Source organism: Ambystoma mexicanum, chromosome 9 (assembly GCF_040938575.1).
Source record: "Ambystoma mexicanum isolate Mex_15411 chromosome 9, UKY_AmexF1_1, whole genome shotgun sequence".
In the NCBI taxonomy this organism is placed as follows: Eukaryota; Metazoa; Chordata; class Amphibia; order Caudata; family Ambystomatidae; genus Ambystoma; species Ambystoma mexicanum.
In genome coordinates this window covers 945,639,438-945,657,571 of record NC_090931.1, presented here as the reverse complement: position 1 = coordinate 945,657,571, position 18,134 = coordinate 945,639,438, and the positions used below count along the sequence as shown (strand labels likewise).

Here is an 18,134-nt window from a genome sequence, read left to right as displayed (position 1 = left end):
GGCTGCGAAATATTCTCCTTATTGAACTTTGTGCTTTTTCAAGGGCGGAATATGTACCGACAAATTGATTCATCTCCTTAGCAAAAGCGTCCCCAAACAATATTCCATTTGCGCCCTTTCATGCTTCGTACTAAGAGAGGTTGCTCTGCTTGCTGTCAATCTTTAACAGCACACCCCTCCTCCTCTCAGAAGAGAGTGCACAATTTGCATTGCATAACAGACTGCGTGTTGGGCCCAGTTCGCTAGGGCCTGAGGGTCCACTGGCTTATTTGTGTCCATGGCTCTTTCGGCCAAATCCATAATAATCTTTGCGAGCGTGCCTGTGTGGTCCAAAAGTTAATCTTGGCACCCTCGCCACGCTCGGGCCACCCCTTTCTGCACATCTTTGGATGATTTTAGGACAAGTCACAATTTTCAAGTCAAGGTCTTGGGTGTCTGTCACTCTACCCGGGAGCGCAGGTCTGGGACACTCTACTCTCATTTTGGATCTAATCCCTCCCTCTAGAGGCTTCCTTACATGCTGTAGAAAAAATGTCAGGCGCGCACTCTAGCTGCCAGTCATTTAATCCTGATGCAAGTAATAACAGGGTTAAATCCCAAAATGTTCAAAAAATAACAGGGTTGAATTCCAGATGCAAGTATTAACAGGGTTAAGTCCCAACAATGTTAAAAAAATACCAGTGTTAAATCCCAACTGCTGCAGTTCAAATGCACAATAGTTTTACTCCTCCAAGTACTTTCAAGTCTCAAACTCTCTTCAGGGAGGCTGCGTTCCTATTTTTTTTATAACGGCTATGGTCCATCTGGTGTTTTCTCCACTCATCAGGTTGTTCCATCTCTCCTCTTCGTCGAAGCAGTAAGCATTGCTAAATAGGCGGCCCAAGTGGAGGGTGCGCGCCGCGTCCTCCCCTCTGCATCTTAAAAGCAAATGCTTGAGTGTTTCGATCGTGTCTGGTTGAGAGCAGAATCGACAGAGGCTGGTGTTTGCTCGTTTCCGCCTAGCCAGTATTTCCTTTGTGTGTAGAATGTTCAGGCGGATACGCAAAAAGTTTTTGCGGAGCTTCCTAGATGGGCACTTTAGTAGGTAGGCTCTGGTTCCATTGACTTTTGCTGGGTTGTCCAGACCGCCCTTTGTAGATTTTACTACTTGTGCTTCTTCCAGTGTTTGTTTGTTTGTTTTATTTATTTGTATAGCGCGCCAAACCCAGATGTAGAAGGGCGCTTAAAGCAGACGGTTACATAATTATGATGTATACAATTTACAGTTATATGTTTAAACAATATACAATTTCAATATACATCAATTTACAGGAGTTACAGACATAGTTAAGCAGTAGGACGTGTACATGTTTGTCTGGGTGGTACTTTAGCATCACAAACAGCAGTTTATCAGGTAGAGGGGAGTGTACCCAGGTGTTAGTGGTGCTACCCTTTGTTCAGGAGCCAGCTGACAACATGCTTCCTAAAGATCTGGAAGGACTCCATAGTTTTGATGTTGAGTGGTAGGGTGTTCCAGAGTTGGGAGGCAAGTACTGTGAAGCTAGCCCCTCCAGCTCTCTTTAGGTGGAATCTAGGCACTGACAAGCATAGAGTGTTGGAGGATCTAGTGGTTCTGGTGGCTGGTTTCATGGTGAATCTGTTAGATATGGTGGGGCTAGGTGATCAAGGGACTTGTACGTGAGGCAGATGGTTTTCAGATCAATTTTCTGGCGTATGGAGAGCCATTTGCAGGATTTCCTAGCAGTGGAGATATGCTCGCGCCTGGGAATGTTGAGCGCTACGCGCAGTGCGTTATTTTGATGTACCTGTAATTTGTTAATTATGGATTGGTTAGCACCTAGGTACAGGCTGTTGCAGTAGTCCAGTTTGGATTGAACGAGGGCTCTGGCAAGAGTGAGGCAGCTATTGGATTATAGGAAGGGTCTGCTGGCTCTGATGAGATTGCCGGTGTAGGTCGAGGCTGAGGCGATCATGTTGGTTTGTTTGGCGAGGTTAGTGTTGGCATCACGGTAGAAGCCGGGTGTTTTCACGTTTTTTTGCCAATAGGGATGGTGTGACCATCGATAGTGATGTTATTATAGCTAGGATTAAGTTTAGATAGGTTGCTGGGGGAGCCAATAATGAGGAGCTCCGTATTCTCATCATTCAGGCAGCGGCCATGCGAGGCCATCCATGCCTGAATGATGGAGAATATTTAGTTGATCCGGGTGACGTCTGCTTGGTAGTTGCCTGTGATGGTGAGGAGTATCTGGGTGTCGTCTGCGTAGTTCGTGTGGGTGACACCCAGACGGTCCCATTGGTCAAATAGGGGCTTTGTAAATATGTGGAACCCCGCATGAGATGGGGATGGGGTCTGCTGCAGCTGTTGTTGAAAAAACCTGCATGGTTCTGTTTGCCAGAAAGGATTGTATCCATGTGATGGCAGAGGAGGAGAAGTGAGTTGCGGTGGCTAGGTGGCTGCAAAGAATTTTGTGGTCAACCAAGTCGAAGGCCGCTGAGAGGTCTAGGAGGAGTAGAATCGCGGCATTGCCATTGTCTTTAATTTCGTCAATCTGACTTTTGAGATCAACAAGGGCAGTTTCTGTTCCGTGTTGAGGTCTGAAGCCAGATTGACGTATTCCTAGCAATTGGCTGGATTCCAGGTATTCCTGAATTTGGATGTAGGCGACTCTGTCCAAGATTTTTAAGAATGGGACTGTGGTAATAGGTCTGTAGTTCGTAGGTATGGCTGGGTCTAGGGATTGCTTTTTTCAAGAGTGGGAGAACCCATGATTGTTTTAGGTTACTGGGGACTGAGTTATTTGTGAAAGATAGGTTGATACGTTTGGTGATGAAGGGGGAAAGCTCTCTAGCTGCGTCTTTTATGATCTGGGCGGGACAGCTGTCCCCTTTGCAATTCGATGATTTTAAGGAGGTGATGATTTTTTGAACTTGGACCGTAGTAACTTTCTTGAATGTGAAGCCCGATCTAGTATTGTTGGGCGTGGGTAAGTCAGGGTTGGTGACCTTGTTATTGGAGAGTTGTTGGCGTTTGTCCTCAATTTCGGTCTGGAGTCCAGTAATTTTGTTGTTAAGGGCGTTTTGAATGCTGGTGCACCAGGGTTTGTCTTTCAAGCAGGTGTCAGGTGGTGAATTGGGGTTTTCTAGTTCTTTTAGAATTTTAAATAGTTCCTTGGTGGAGGACCCTGCCTGATCAATCCTGGTGTTGTAGGCATCTCTTTTGGAGCGAATTATCTCACTTTTGTATAGAGAGGAAATAATCGTGAGGTTTGATTTGTTTTCCGCGGAGGGGTTGGTTTTCCAGTTGTGCTTTAGATTTCTTTTTTCTGAGTAATTTAAGTTTGGGGGTGTACCATGAGTTCAGGTGAGCTTTTGGTTTAACTTTACGTAGTTTCAGGTGGGCAATGGTGTCCATCGCCTTAGCCATGGAGTCATTGAAGGTGTCGATCAGCAGGTTTAAATCAGCGTTGGCTGGGAGAGAGTTGAGGGTAGGAAGGACCAATGGTAGTAGGGCTTCGGCAGTAATGTTGCAGTTATTCCTGGTGGGACAGGCTGGTGCCAGGGGGCATTTTTTGGGTAGTGCATGATTGGTGTTGACCTCAAGTGGGATCAGGTGATGATCTGTCCATGCCAGAGGTTGGGGGTCCTTACAGGTTGTGTTGCAGTTGTAAGTCGCTACCCAGTCAAGGATTCTGCCCTTTTGGTGGGTGGGGTGGACATTGAGTTGTGCAAAGTCATGTTCTGTTAGGACGTTAGCTAGGGATGCAGCATGTGCGTCGTTCAGGTCCTGGTAACCAAGGTTAAAGTTCCCGAGGATAATAATTTGTGCTGAGGGTTTGGAATTTTCAGCAATGTGAGGTCTTCTTCAAAGACCCCAAGGAGGTTTGGGGGTCTATATATGAGGTGGAAGGTGATAGTGCTTGTGGGGGAAGTCTGCAACCTGGCTGTGAGTGTCTCACAGGAAGTGAGTGACACTGAGGAGACTAATATGAAGTCTAAGAAAGTTTTGGAAATGATTGCTATGCCTCCTCCCCTAGCGTTGGGTCTATCGGCTCAAAGGATAGAGTATTTGTCCGGGATGGCTAGCGACAAGTGTGGTCCGGACGCCTCATGAAGCCAGGTTTCTGTTAGGGCCAAGAAATCGAGATCATAGGTAAGGATGATGTCGGCGATTTCTGTAGGGTGGGCGGCCAGGGATCTGACTGAGTAGGGCTCCTTTTAGTGGGGGAGGTATGGGCTTATTAGGTATGGGCTTATTAGGCACATTGTGCTTTTTGTTGGTTTTGGTATTATGTTTGGCGATAGGCCTATTTGTTGTAGTGGGGAGCCTGGTGCCTAGTCTGTCGTCGTGGGTTGGGAGTGAAGGAAGAGGGGGTTGGGCCAGGAGGCATGGATAGGGCATGATGTTTATTGTTCAGCTTGGTGTGGTTGGGTTTAGCGTTAGGTCTAAGGTGGCTGTGTGTTGTGTTGGCGTTGGCTGGGACGCCGGAGTTTACGGAGCATGTATAAGGCTGGTGGTGAGTGGGTGGGAAGGGGGACAAGGAAGGTAGGAAGGGTGTGGGGCAGGGGATCGGGTGGTGTCTTGGACATCCGAGTTTGGCTAGGCCATCCTTGTAGGCTATGTAAATGTTACCGCTTCAGGGTATGTTGTCCAACGTGACGCAGAAAGGGAACATGATAAAGGCAAACCAGGAGGTCATGGTCTGGCTACGAGGGTTGGTAGTGCTGGAGGCTAGAGTTGGAGCGCTAGTTGGAGGAGCAACCCGAGCTATGACTAGCAGGTAGCTAGTTAGAGCTAGGAAGGGGGGTTAGGCCTGTAGGGCAGTAGCTAGATACCGAGTGATTCACTCACGTTAGGGTGCAGTGGGGCAGCTTCTAGAGTCAGAGTACGATATTTTAAGCTAAGAAGCAATGGGGCAACACCTAGATTTGAAAATAACACATTTGGCTAAAAATGCAGTGGGGCCTAGAATCAAAATAGCACATTTTGCTGGAAAAGCAGGGGCGCAACACCTAGATTCAAAAATAACACATTTGGCTAGAAAATACAATGGGGAAACACCTAGCTTCGGAGTAGTATAGGGTGAGACTAGTGGGTCTGAGCATACATACTTAATGGTCATGAGGGCGTACAGTGATGGGCAGAGGTGAGATGGTGAGAGGCCCAGAGGTATTCTTAGTACTAGTTACAAGTGTCAGGGCAAAGCTATAGATTAGTGGCACAAGGCAGGTAGCTAGGCAGGTAACTGGCCACAGCACGGGACCTTCTGGAGGTATCGGGTACAGCAAAATGTAAGGCGAGGCAGTGGGCTAGGCGTTTGAAACCAAAGTCTAAGGCCTGCAGGTAATGGCAGTATGCTGGATGACAAGAGTAAGTGAGAGGATACAGCAGTGAACTTGGTGCTGAGTTCGTGACAGGGCATATGGCAGCAGTTTGGGCATAGCAGTTGGCGAGGTGCTAATGCAGAATTAATGCAAATACTAAATGCAGATGTCTCGGCGTGGTTGAGAGTTAGTTGCACAGGAATAGGCAGGATACACAGTGCCCAGTACACGTGAGCAGGCGCCACAGTGAGCTAGATGCTGCTCGACAATAGCTAAGTATAGCGGTATGTTAGCAGATGCGTACACAGTGAGGTTGGGATACTTGGAGAAGGAGACAGGCGGCGCGGTGCGTTAACGCAGAATGGCAGATAGAGTCACAAGTTGTTACGCTTAAATTAAATGTTAGTGGCGTAGTAATACGAGGCAGATACTAGGTATAGCGGCGTGATTGAGTAGTGGTCGACCAGTCACCATGTGATATTTGCACGATAGCACCGTACCTGGTGTGTCGCAATGGTTGACGGCATCATGTTACAGGATGATCCGGCACAGTGGGAGGGCAGCATCGTAGAGGAGCAACACAGGACGTTTTGTTACAGAGATTTGGGGGAGATGATAGTATGAAGGGAGCAGGTACGACGGTCTTACCAGTTGTGATGAAGCACATGTGTGGGGACCCAAGAGGAAGTCGTATGTGTTTCGGGCAGCGTTCCTGGCCCAGGCTCAGATGGCTCACGACAGGCTCTGGACAGCGTGCCTTGGTGCGTGGCCTTAGGGGCTGGGCCGGCGTTCGCCAGCTGGCAAAGCGGATTGGTAGAAGAGTGGTTGATGGGCCAGTCAGGCCAGGCCTAGTCCCTTAGGCAGGCAGTGTGATCTGGCGAGATGGCGGACGGCCATCTTGGAGTTGGTTTGGCCTCCACAAGGCTGATGGTGGCCAATGCAAAAAAGTGAGTAACACGGCAGCCGTTGTGGCGATCTGCAAGGTGTGCTATCTGTGCACTTTTCCGACGAAATATGGGCAGCAATGCAGATTTCGAAATTACTCGAGGTGGCAGGGTGATCGATGGGGGCGTGGCTGACTGGGCAGCAGGGGGGTTCATCCCTGGCCTCACCTGGGTTGGAGGCAGCACTGCTCCTGCAGTGGTGGGGGTCCTGTGCCTCCTTGATGTCGCTCGAACTGGGGCTCAGGCTCTGGACAGGGAGCCTTGGTGTGTGGCCTTAGGGGGTGGGCCGGCGTTCGCCAGCCGGCGAAGGGGATTGGTAGAAGAGTGGTCGATGGGCCCATCAGGCCAGGCCTAGTCCCTTAGGCAGGCAGTGTGATCCGGCGAGAGATGGTGCCGTCTCTCTCCATCACTCGCCTCTTTACTTTTCCTGGGAACATCCTGCCCAGTCAAGGCTTTGCTTGTTTTTCTTCTCCCATCGTAGGATCATCTTACACGTTCCTGTCCTGGTTTCTTGCTCTCAGTGGTGGGTGTGGCAGGAGCATCATTCTATAGAGCAGGAGCTCATTCCGTGTTACGATGGAGTTTAATGGTTGGAGTGTTAGTTCTCTCCTGATTAACACCACTGGTGTAGACTGTGGTAGGCTTAGTACTTAGTGCCAGTACAGACCTTCTACTCTCTGCCAGAAGGATGACGGAATGTAAGGCATAGCTTCGGCGCCGTACGTTATTGTGGGGATGACTTTCATCCTGTAAAATGTCAGGACAGGTGACCTAGAGAAGCGGCCGTTCTTGCTGGATAGGATTCTGGTCTGTGTTATTAGGCGACGTAGTTTTTTCAAAAGGATTTCGCATATCGGGATTTCTTTTGCGTTTTTGTTCAGTCTGACTCCGAGATATCTGAACTCGTTCACGATCTCCAGAGTCTCCTCTCGTACCTTCCAGGCAAAGTTCTCTCTTTCTCGTGCCTTTTCCCAAGATCAAGATTTTAGTTTTTTCTTGGTTCATCTGTAAGTAGTTGGCTTGCTTGCAGGTAGGAGTTGAAGTTTGTGAGTTGTCTTTGCAAGCCTATTGGCGTTTGATCCATCAAGATAATGTCGTCTGAATATAACATTCTTGATATCTTCTCTTCTCCCAATCTTGGTGGAAACGTGCGAACTTTGATCTCGTGGTCTTTTTAATCCGCTATATATGCATTATAGAGTGCCGGGGCGAGGGGAAATCTTTGCTTCACTCCTCGGTCGGTTTCAATCCAAGATGACAATAGGCCTAGCCGGTTCAATCGCACACACATCAATGTTTTGCTGTACAGTTCCTTGATGGGGTTCAGGATTGCTGGTGGGCAGTGGTAATTTTCCAGTTTTTCCCCACAGAAGTGTCCTGTCCACACAGTCGAAGGCCTTTGTCAGGCCGATGAACGCCATGTAGATTTTGGGATGGACCTCAATAACTTTAGCCTTCAAGGTGCTTATGGCTAGGATGTTAGCTGTCGTTCCTAGGTTTTTTACAAAACCTGCTTGTAATGGGTCGATCATTTTGCCAGCCGTTGCCCAGCCTTGGAAACCTTCCAGAATGAACGATGCAAAGAGTTTCCCGATTGAATCTAGTAAGGCTATAGGTCGGTAGTGGCTTGGTTTGTCTCTTGCGCCTTTTTTGAAAATTGGAACGACTATACCCTTCTTCCAGGATGGTGGGATGGCTGCCGCTGTGTTGCAGTTTTTGAACACTTCCCCAATGAACTTGGCCCAGCTTTCGGCCCTTTGCTTTAGATCAAAGTTTGTGATGCCATCCGGCCCCGCCGCACGTGAGCCGTTGAGTTTAATTTTACTGATGATGGTTTCTTGATCCTGGGGATCCCCCGTTCTCTTTTGTTGATGACGGTGAGAGAGTTGAAGGTTTCTTGGGGGCTTTATACAATTGCTCGAAGTTTTTAATCTATCTCAGTTCGCCCACTGCGTTGGTTAGTGGCTGGTTATCACCCATTGCTTTGGTGTTGATTAGCAACCAGAAATCCTTTGTTTTCTTGCTGCAGATTGTACGCAGCATCATTTCTGCATCGTCTTGGTTTCTCTTATGTTTGGTGGCTCTCAGCCAGGATTGGTACTGTTTGACTGCTTTAGTTAGTTCCTCTATTTGAGTTTTATAGCCTGATTTATTTGCTTCTCTTTTTAGTTTTCTAATGTGTTTCCTTCTCTCCACCAGTTGTTTGTTAAAGACGTGTACTGTCGGAGTTGAGCGGTGGGCTCCCTTTTTTGCAGTGGTTTTGAAGACTGCCAGGGCTGTCGAGTAGTCTGCAATATTCTCGGAGCTTGAATTGTCCTGGATCGTGCGAGCTACATAGTCTTGCGTCAGTGCGTTGATAGAGTCCGGAAGCCGAAGGCGGGTGCCGTAGGAGTGGACTTCGAGGGTTGAGTTCATTACCAGTTTGTCCTTTCTGTTTGTGTGCCACTCATAGGACAGTAAGTTGTGATCACTATTTGCTGTTCTTGTCACTTTAAAAGAGATTAAGTATTTTAGCAAACTTCTGGACACGTGAATATAGTCTATGGCTGCCCCTTCCCCGTTTCTCTCCCATGTTGGAGTATGACTAAGCTTTGTGTCGGTTATGAGATGCAGGTTGTGCAGATCTCTAGATTCTGTTAGTTTGGACTAAATCGCGGCCCGGCCTTACGGATTTGCCTGGCGGGCAAGTAGGTCAACATTCAGGTCTCCTGCAATCATTATGTGTCTGACGTCTTCCTCAATTAAGGCCGAGTTGACGGTCGATTCCAGCTCCATCAGACATTTTTCGTTTTGTATTCGCAGCGGGTTCCAGTAAATGTTTAGGAGTAGGATCTTCACTTGCATCTCTTTCTTGGTGCTTGAAGAGGGAGTGGACCAATTAATGATGGATGCCAGAATGAATTCAGTTCCTTTGGTGACTTGTCAGGGTGCTTCCTGATTTTATCGCTGTTATTAGTCCCAAACGGGGTCTTCCTTTGGGGCCCTTGTGGACGGGAGAGTGGGCCAGCTCGAATCCGTCCAAGGAGGATTTTCGAATGAGCCACGTATCATGCAGACATAGTACATCGAAGCTGGGTAAGTGCACGTCTGATTTTGTGGTTAAATGGGAGAAACCCCTAGTGTTCCAAGAGGCCAGTAGCAGTGCCAGTGTAATATACGATCCCCGAGTAGTGTTCTTGTGCCCCGGAGCTAGAGTATCCTTGAGTGATGGCTATTTTGTTCTCAGCCTGTTAACTTGCGTCTTGAACCAGTCGCTGCATTTGGAGTAGTGAGCGTGTGCTCTCTGAAGTTCCACCTTTTCTTGCCTTTGGAGACCCAGCTGCTTTCGGTCGTTTTATGTGGTCTTTTTTTTGGTCGAGTTTAACCGCACTGTCTTTTTTCAGGTGATGTCTATCCGATGAATGATGTTGCTTTTCTTTTGTCTGGTCTCCTGGCTGAGACTGCACGTTGTTGGTCCAAGTTTCGTTTACTGCGGTTTTCCCTTTTTCTCCACGAGATAGGTTTGCTCTCTCGGGAGGTCCTTGCGGTTGCCTTGAGGGAGGTCTTCTTGGTCTAAGCGATAGAGAGTTGTGGAGACCACTCGCGTTTCTTCCTCTAAATGATGATCGTGGACTTCGGGGGAGCATCTCCTGCGTTACCTTTTCGACGTTTTTGGGCCTCACTTTGGTTGCCGGGCTGAGGTTTAATCCAAGGTTACTTAGATCGTCTTTCGTGCTCCAGAGGAGTTTTTGAGATTTGCTCGAATTGATGTGTAAGTAGGAGCTGTCCTTTCTTCCATTAGGGTTGGGTTCCAGTATGTCAATAGTGTTTGGCGTGGAAGATTGAAGGGATTTGATTTGCTTGAAGATGTTTGTGATTGCCTTGTATTTCAGGGTCCAGTTGTCCCGCTCTTCTCGACGTCTTTGGAGCTTAAATGTTCGGGTGGGTATGGGTTTAAAACTGTTGTTTTGGTCACACAGCCGAGTGGTGGTGGATCGCTGTCTTTTTCTGATTGGTCCCTTCTTGACTCCTGTTTTTCCCCTTTAGTGCAGAACTTGGGCGAGTATAGATCTTGAACCGACGCTGAGTGTTTCCGCTTTAAACCTTTAAGGTTTGTCAATCCTGGGCCTCCTTGGGTGCTTTTGGTCTTGGTTTCCCTGACCTGTGTCCGACGTGGTTGTGGCGAGTGCTGGGTGCCTGAAAAAAGCACCCTCTTGGTTCCATTTGGCATCTGGCGAGTGTCCGCAAGTTCCAGTTTTTTCCTTTTTTGTTACGGGGCTTCGGGAATCTTTGATTCGGAATCTTCGCCTGTGTATAGACTCAGGTTCATTAGATCGATTGACTCCTGTGATGGCTCCTCTGGTGGTAGCTCCTCATCTCCTTGATCGCTCTGGGTCTGAAGGAGACAGGAGTTTTTCCACGTGGGGGTGTGGTGACTAGGTTCAGTTGTCTTGTGATTAACTTTTGATTTTGCATTAGACGATCTTCTCCTGGCCACTAGTATCCCACTTTGGTCGTTTGTTGTGGTGTTTTGACTTGGAGCAGTCTTTTTATTGGAGTCCTTTTGGGTTGAGCCCTTATGCAAGAAGATGTCAAATGTAGGGAAAATGTGGTCCGCCCTGAAGGTGAAAATTGCTGAAGTTGGTTTCTGTTTTGGGCTTGAGTTCACGTTCTGTTTGACGTCGCCTTTTCTTCTTTTGTGGCTGGAATTTGGCTGCTTTCAGCCAGGTTGGCTGATCTGTGGGGACATAGGTAAGGAGGTGATGAGTGAGTGCGGGTCTTCTTTTTGAGGTCTGCCAGGGGGTCCTGATGCAGCCGGTGGAGCGGCGCTTGATGCTTTCGGTGTGGGGCTTGGAGTGGAGGCCCCTGTGGCATCCATTTGGGTGTGTAGGGATTGTGTAGCCTTTGCCTCATGCTCTCTGGTGTTGGGTTCCATGCTTGGTTTCACCGTATTTTGATCTTCATCTATAGTGGTTGGCTGCTCCGAGTCAGGGTTTCTTAGCTTGGCCGTCACGAATCCCTCTAAAAAAGTTATCTTGGTGTGCATCATAGCTATGAGCGTGTTTTGGTCTTTCAGCGAGTCGCTGAGAGATTCGTACAATTTTCCAAATGGTGCCAATGCGATTGTCACTGTAGAAAGAATTATCATCGGGTCTATTTTCTTTTGAGGAGAGTCCTGCAACGGTTTACTGGAGATCTCGCTTATCCGTCTATTTGGCATTGGAGAGTATCCCCTTGAATCTCTTGTGCTTGTGGACGTTGTATTGTCATCACTTTTTCTCTTTTCAGTGGCTTCTGATGGAGGTGAACTGGCGGTGATGTGTCGGGGATGACTGTCTCTTCAGAGGCATATTGTTAGTCGTTTGTCTCTCTCTCTATGGGCCCTCTCGTCTCCATAAGATAAATCCCTTGAGTCCCTTGGAGGATGCCTGGATTCTGGTGTCCGTGCAGCTGGTGCTGGGCCATAGCTGTCTCCTGCGCTCTGTTGAGGTAAGTTGGGGCGTGAGGAGAGTCTCTGGCTCTCTATTAAGAGCGGTTCTGTAGTCTCGTTGTTCTCATCCCATGTTGTCGTTGGTAGGGGTGATCACCCCTCTGGAGCTTTTGTGCCTGTAGGTTTAGGCACTGCATCAGAATTGTTTTGTAGTGAGGGGGTTCCTTTCCTTGGGGGGGGTATTAGAGGAATGTTTAGGCCTGTTAAGTGCATCGCAGTGTCTTTTATGATCGCCAGGAGCTCGGCGTCTGTAATGTCTTGGTGGGGAGCTCCCACTTGGCGCCCTTTCTGGCCGAAGTACTCTTTGAGCGTGTTCATAGAGGTAGCTGGGTTGGAGGTGCTCCGTTTGCTTTGGTTTTTGCATGTTCTTCTATATGGTTCTTTTGGACGTGTTGCCTTTCTGGCTGTCGTTTTTTTTGGTTATTGCCCACTATTTTGAATGTTGAGTGCTGTCCTGATTGAGTTTGTTCCTCCTTACTTGGAGAGACCTCCGCTGCTGAAATGTAGAGGGCATTCTTGACGCCCGTGCCCAGATGTAGGGGCGAGATGTCAATCAATGCAGAGGCCCCTCCTTCCTCCCCACCCAGCCGTGGCCGCGCCGCTGGATCGCACCGCAGGGAAGAGACGCCTCAAGGCTGGGACCCCTCTCCACGCGTGGCTGGCTGCGGCCCAGGTGGTGAAGGCAGAGAGGGCAAGGAGACCCGCCGGGAGACGAGGTCGCCAATCTCCGAGTGCGTGTGAACCGTGGCGAGGACGCCCAGGAGAGGGGCCGTAGGGCTCGCCTCCACGTGGACCAGAGCGGATGCCATGGGCGCCGCCGCTGGAGCTCCTGAATCGACCCGCGAGGTAAGGTTTTTGGCTGTGTGATTTCTCTCCCTTGAGCCTTAATGATAGGGGGTATCGGTTCTATGGGAAGAGATCCTGCTGTGGTCTCGGAGGACCTGGGGGCTGTTACTTCAGTCACAGCAGTCGGGAGTTGAGGTTGCTTTGTCGCCTCTGATTTTTACAGCTGTACATTGAAGGGTGTTTGTGACTTTAACGTTTCTGACGGCGCTTCGTGTTCTGTGGTGGTGTCTGCCAGCCTGTGCAGGAAGTTATCCGCTGCGGCTTCTGAAAGGGCGGCTCTCTCTCCCACCACGAGTGGCAGGAATTCTCCTGCTGGTTCGCCGCTGCCATCCTTAATTGGCTGTTCGAAATTATGTTGTGCTTGGAGTTCGCTTTGCGGTTCTTTATTAAGATGGTTTGGAGGGGCCGCTTGAGAGTCCACTGGCTAGCACATTGCTGGGTTCCTGATCTCTTCCAGGCTTTCCCCTGCAAAGCCTGGTAGGCATGCTCTTTTGGTTCCCTCGCCCTCGCCTTTCAGGGGTCGACGTCTCTCTGTCACTGCCATAGACTGCAGAGACTGCACTCTACTCTGCAACGGCTCCGCGACCGAGGTGGGTTTTTCAATCCTCCCACAGTAAAAAGAGAAAATAGACCCAGGAACTGGAGATTGCCGAGTAGAGTTTTCACTGCAGAGACTGCACTTGGCTCTGCAACGGCTCCGCTGTGTTCCTTTTCAGGTTTTGCTCTTTACTTTTTCAATTTAAGTCTCAAGGGATTCTGGTTACTGTAGTGATGGCACAATTGTTTCATTCAGGAGACCAGGAACCAACTCCCCTCCAAACACACAAATCTTACCCAAAATTGGGGGAGGGGAGAAAACCATGACTATGGCTCTCGAAAGTGGGGGCATAATAACCCCAGTGCTGCTGTCTCTGGAGCCGGGGTCTCCTGCAACATTAAGTAGAAAAAGAAGGCCAGGAGCGCACTCTAGTTCCCAGTCGTTTAATCCTGATGCAAGTATTAACAGGGTTAAATGCCAAAATGTTCTACTTCTTTTTCTACTTAATGTTGCAGAGCTGAGGGACGAGACGCAATGGCGCGGTGGCTGTTGGGGCAAGCTTTCTCTCGGCTCGCGTCCGCAGGGTCCCAATGCCAGGGGAAACGCAGAGTAAGGAGGCAGGGCCGGCTCTCTTACGCAAGCGCGTGCGCCTGCATCTCCGGCCCTGACTCCTGGTATACACTGCTAATGCCACGGACATCGGGATAGCCGAACGCGGAAGATGTACCGCGAATACTGCAGATAGGACGGGAAGCTGCCGAAGCGAGGGAAATACCCAATTGCTCTGAATGACACGTCTAAGGTAAAGCCTCTATGATATTCTCATCAACGGCTTTCACTTAGGCTGTTCTTACTAATATATATACGCATGCGCTTCAACTATCATTCACAAACACACACGCTCATCTCGTGTTAATACGCCATGGCAGAAAGCCCAAATATATTGCTACTTCAGCAATAACATGTGAAACATTACATAAAGGCATTTATCTCATGGGAGCAGCAACAAAGAAAGAGGAGTTGGTACCATAGGGGGCCTCTCTTCTAGATATGGACAGGGCCTGATTGGGCAAAGAGGACAGATCAGGACTACCTAAACAGAGGATTGTGGGGACTGGTAGTTTATGAAGGAATTTTTCTTCAAAGTTTTAAAACTATGTTTTCCTGTTTGCGTTCTACCTCCAGAGGATCTGGGAGGAAACAAAAGATGTTACCAAGTTTTAAAAAAGATAAAAATGTTAAAATATTGAATTGCTGCAGGAGCAGTAATAAAGAAGTAAAGCATAATGCTCGCCTCCTGTCTCGACATAGAATGACTCGCCAACCTTTTTACTGCACTTTTTATGCCATGTTTCCACCAAAATGAAATGCTACTCCTCTACCCATTTAATACTGCCTCTCCCAAACCTACCATCTACTTTTTCTGTGGGGAAAATTGGTAAAAACAATACAGAAACAAAAAGAAAAAATGTACAGCGAGTCCTCAGTAAAAAGATTGGATTCCATATTTGAACCAAGGAAGCACAGGCAAGTTATGAAAACCTGCAAGGGCACTTTGTAAATACCCTGTTCCTGAGTGATCTGTAAAATGCCAATCTGGGTAGAGGAGAAGGGAGTTTTATTTCTTGAACTGGAGATGTGCACAATAGAGAACTTGACTTTGCACAGGGACATTAGGACCCTTTAGTCAAGACCCTTGCACATGCTTTGTTACACCGTCAGAGTAGGTTTAATTCTGGTGGCCTTCCATAATCCCAATGAGTTAACTTTTTTCTTGGAAGACCAGGTTCAGTTAAGAATATTCAAAATAGATGTAACTTAAGTCTTGGATAGGACACACCAGGACTGTTTCAAAATGCAGGCAAATAGGCAATTCCAATCTGCCATAATGAGCCCTTGCCCACCTTGTTTCCCCACAGGCTTTCATCCAACCCCCGCTTCGTTGTGTGAAAAACACCACCATTTAAACCTTTGTGAAGAGTATTCTGTTCCCTATAATGACATCATACAACCAGATCAGTAATAGTTGATAATATCCTCATGTGCTAAACTTGCAAACTCCTGCACGTCCTTCTGCAAAGACATTCACCTATTTTTGCGTGTCAAGAATTCAGTGGGGTCCTGCCTGTTCACAACCGGCTGTTATCGGATGCGGTGTCCCACAGGGAGAGTGCCTGTAGCCTATTCTGTTCAATCTTTACATCAGGCCACTATGCTTGCTTCTGGAGGAACTAGAGGTGCTATTCACAAATTATGCAGACGACACCCAGTTGATTCTGGAAATTAGTGGTTATAACACCTCTGATTCCGATGTCTTAGCCAATGTATATGAGCAGACTAAACTATGGATGTCTAATAACTGGCTATGCCTGAACTGCAGTAAAACTGAACTTCTTACCTTTGGATCCCGGCAGGCCCGGGCCAAACTGAGCATGGAGTATAAAAGTTTGAACATTGGAAATAGCATCATCCAAGTTCAAAACAAGGGGAAAACCTTAGGTATTCTGTTTGAGGCATCACTTAATGCAGATGCGTATATCAACCAGATAACCCAAAACTGTAAACACTGCCTTTGACTGCTTAAAAATAATCGAGTCCATATATCACTGAAAATAACTCAGCCATTATTGCCCGAGCAACTGTACTATTGAGGCTCAATTATTCTAACTGGTTACTGATCGGTGCCTCCCTGTCCAACCTGAAAAAACGCTAAATTCTCCAGAATGACGCTGTATGCATTGTTAAAAAGATTCCAAGAAGGTTTAATATCTCATCAGAGGAGGGACCTTCACTGGCTTCCGATAAAGGAATGCAGAAACTTTAATACATACACTCTGATACACCAATGCATCTTCGGAACAGCTCCATCAGACCTCAAAGCATGGACTACTGGGTACAACCTGGTCAGGACACTGTGCTCTACAAATCAGATGCAGGTGTCCTATCCAGCTTTCAAACGAGCAAACGGGCCTAGGAAGATCCTTCCCAGTAAAAGCGGCACATTTTCCTTCCGCGCTTAAGACTTGAGGCAAGCTTGAAGTCTTTCTGCAAAAATCTGAAAACGTATCTTTGTAGGTAATGAGATAAAACTGGCCCTGAACTCCTTTCTCCCGATCTGACTGTCCTGTCCTTTTGTTTATACCAAACGTGTAATTGTTGCACCCCGATGCCTGTGGACTTTTGGCAAAGTATATAAATAAATACATCCCTTTTTTTGGATTTACAGGATGGGCTATGAAAATGTAGTGAACCGTTTATTGCATGAGTGGGGCAGGAGATTTACAAGAGTAAATTCCATCTTAATACTGCGACATATTCAGTTACCTGTACTATGTACCAACTGCTCTTCTCAGGCTTCCGTCACATTCATCAACATAGGGACCTGTGTCAATCCCGGTCAGTTTTCCTTCTGCCACTCAAACTCTGGGCATCTATTAGTCACACAATTCCACTGAGATCACACTCCCCCCCCCCCCCATGCACTCCTTGAAGTGAGGAATGGCTCACTGCAGTGAGACATGATGTTCAACAGCACCTCAGTGATGATGCATGGAGTGATTACATGTAACAGTTGCTGAGCGCATAGCTCCTAGGTCTACGGCCACGTTAACTGTGGTGCAAGGAAATGGTGGGCTTGCTCCATCTGAAAGCCCCGCCAGATAGGAGGAACCACAATGTGTGTTTAAAGAAAAATCTATGTGATTATTCTTCTCCAATTCATCAAGAAAACCAAACAATTTGAATTGTTTTTCATTTGGTTATATCTTAATCAGTCTTGGTGAAATTATGGAATAACTGGAAAAAAGTGCCTCCATTGCAATAAGTTGACCTTTACTATCCTGAAATTCCTCATGGTCATGGATCTCATCATGAGACCTAAGAAAAGGAGGCTTTGGATTTGCCTCACCCATTGTTAGAGCTTTCTGCTGGCACATATTTTAAAGGGGTATTACCAGGTTTCCCTCATCTATGACGCAAAGCAAGATTTCGACCACTGCAGTTTCACAACATGACAAGGGCTCAAATAAAAATGTGATTTTAACACAATGGAAGAGATCACACAAACCGTTAATAGGCAATACAAGTATAAGACAACTGTAGTTGGCCCAACAAAAATGTCAGCACTGGTACTGGGATACTATGGTGGTACGCAGTACCTAATGCTAAATCAGTGTTGGGAAAGATGGCAGATGCTATTCTTAAATCCTCCGCGCGCGGCATGTGGTTAACACCACATCTCTTTTGACCATATTATAGGACAGTCGAAAGGAAACCAATTGTGAAGTGCTTGAAATGTACCATTCTATGTTTCGGAACAGTTTTCAACATCTCCCTCCATCGTACTATCCTAGGACAAACCATAACATTTTTGTAGGGCCTCTCCATTTTGTGCTACTTAAGAAAAGGATACCTACCAAGTTAAAGCAGGAAGGGTGTACAGGTTTGTTCAGAAGATCATCCTTTATGCTTCCATCTTCTTTGCCTACCTTTTCCCAATAGCTTTATCTTAGCGGACACACATTTGACTTAAATCAGCACTGTACATACCATCAGAAGGTTGATTATCTCCATCATCCGCCCCTCCGCCCGATGCATGCCCAACAGAAACTTGTGATCCTGATAGAGGTCTTTGCTCAAAATTAATCTCCTGGAGTCGTGGAGCATGTGGCCGAGTTTTCCTTGCAGGATTTAGAAAGTAACAATATGCACACCTGAAAGCTTAAAAAGAGCAAAACAAATATTAACTTAGAAACAGCGGCTAAATTGGCCATTCATTTATTGTGACTTTCACTTCATTTAAATGCAATTCAATGTTTGTAATAAGGTACTCATTTTAGTAGAACCAAAAACCTATATTATCCTACCTCCCACCACCCCAAATCACTCCATGTGAAATCCTTGCAAACAAATCCAATGACTTATTGCTTCAGCAGTTAAAACACTGGGCTTTGACACCATTCTTGTGGTTCCCATATTTGGTAATCTTGAGTACTTAGTTTCTGGAACTGTG

General features: G+C 47.2%; 1 protein-coding gene across 2 annotated transcripts in view; it reads right to left on the bottom strand.

Moving 5' to 3' along the window:
* Window positions 1–18,134, bottom strand: part of LNPK (lunapark, ER junction formation factor) — a 1,074,215-nt gene that overhangs the window by 66,893 nt on the left and 989,188 nt on the right. For both annotated transcript variants that reach the window (XM_069616137.1, XM_069616138.1), the window contains exon 12: window positions 17,672–17,842. In XM_069616137.1, the coding sequence (XP_069472238.1) occupies window positions 17,672–17,842 (171 nt within the window). The remainder of the gene's footprint in view (window positions 1–17,671; window positions 17,843–18,134) is intronic.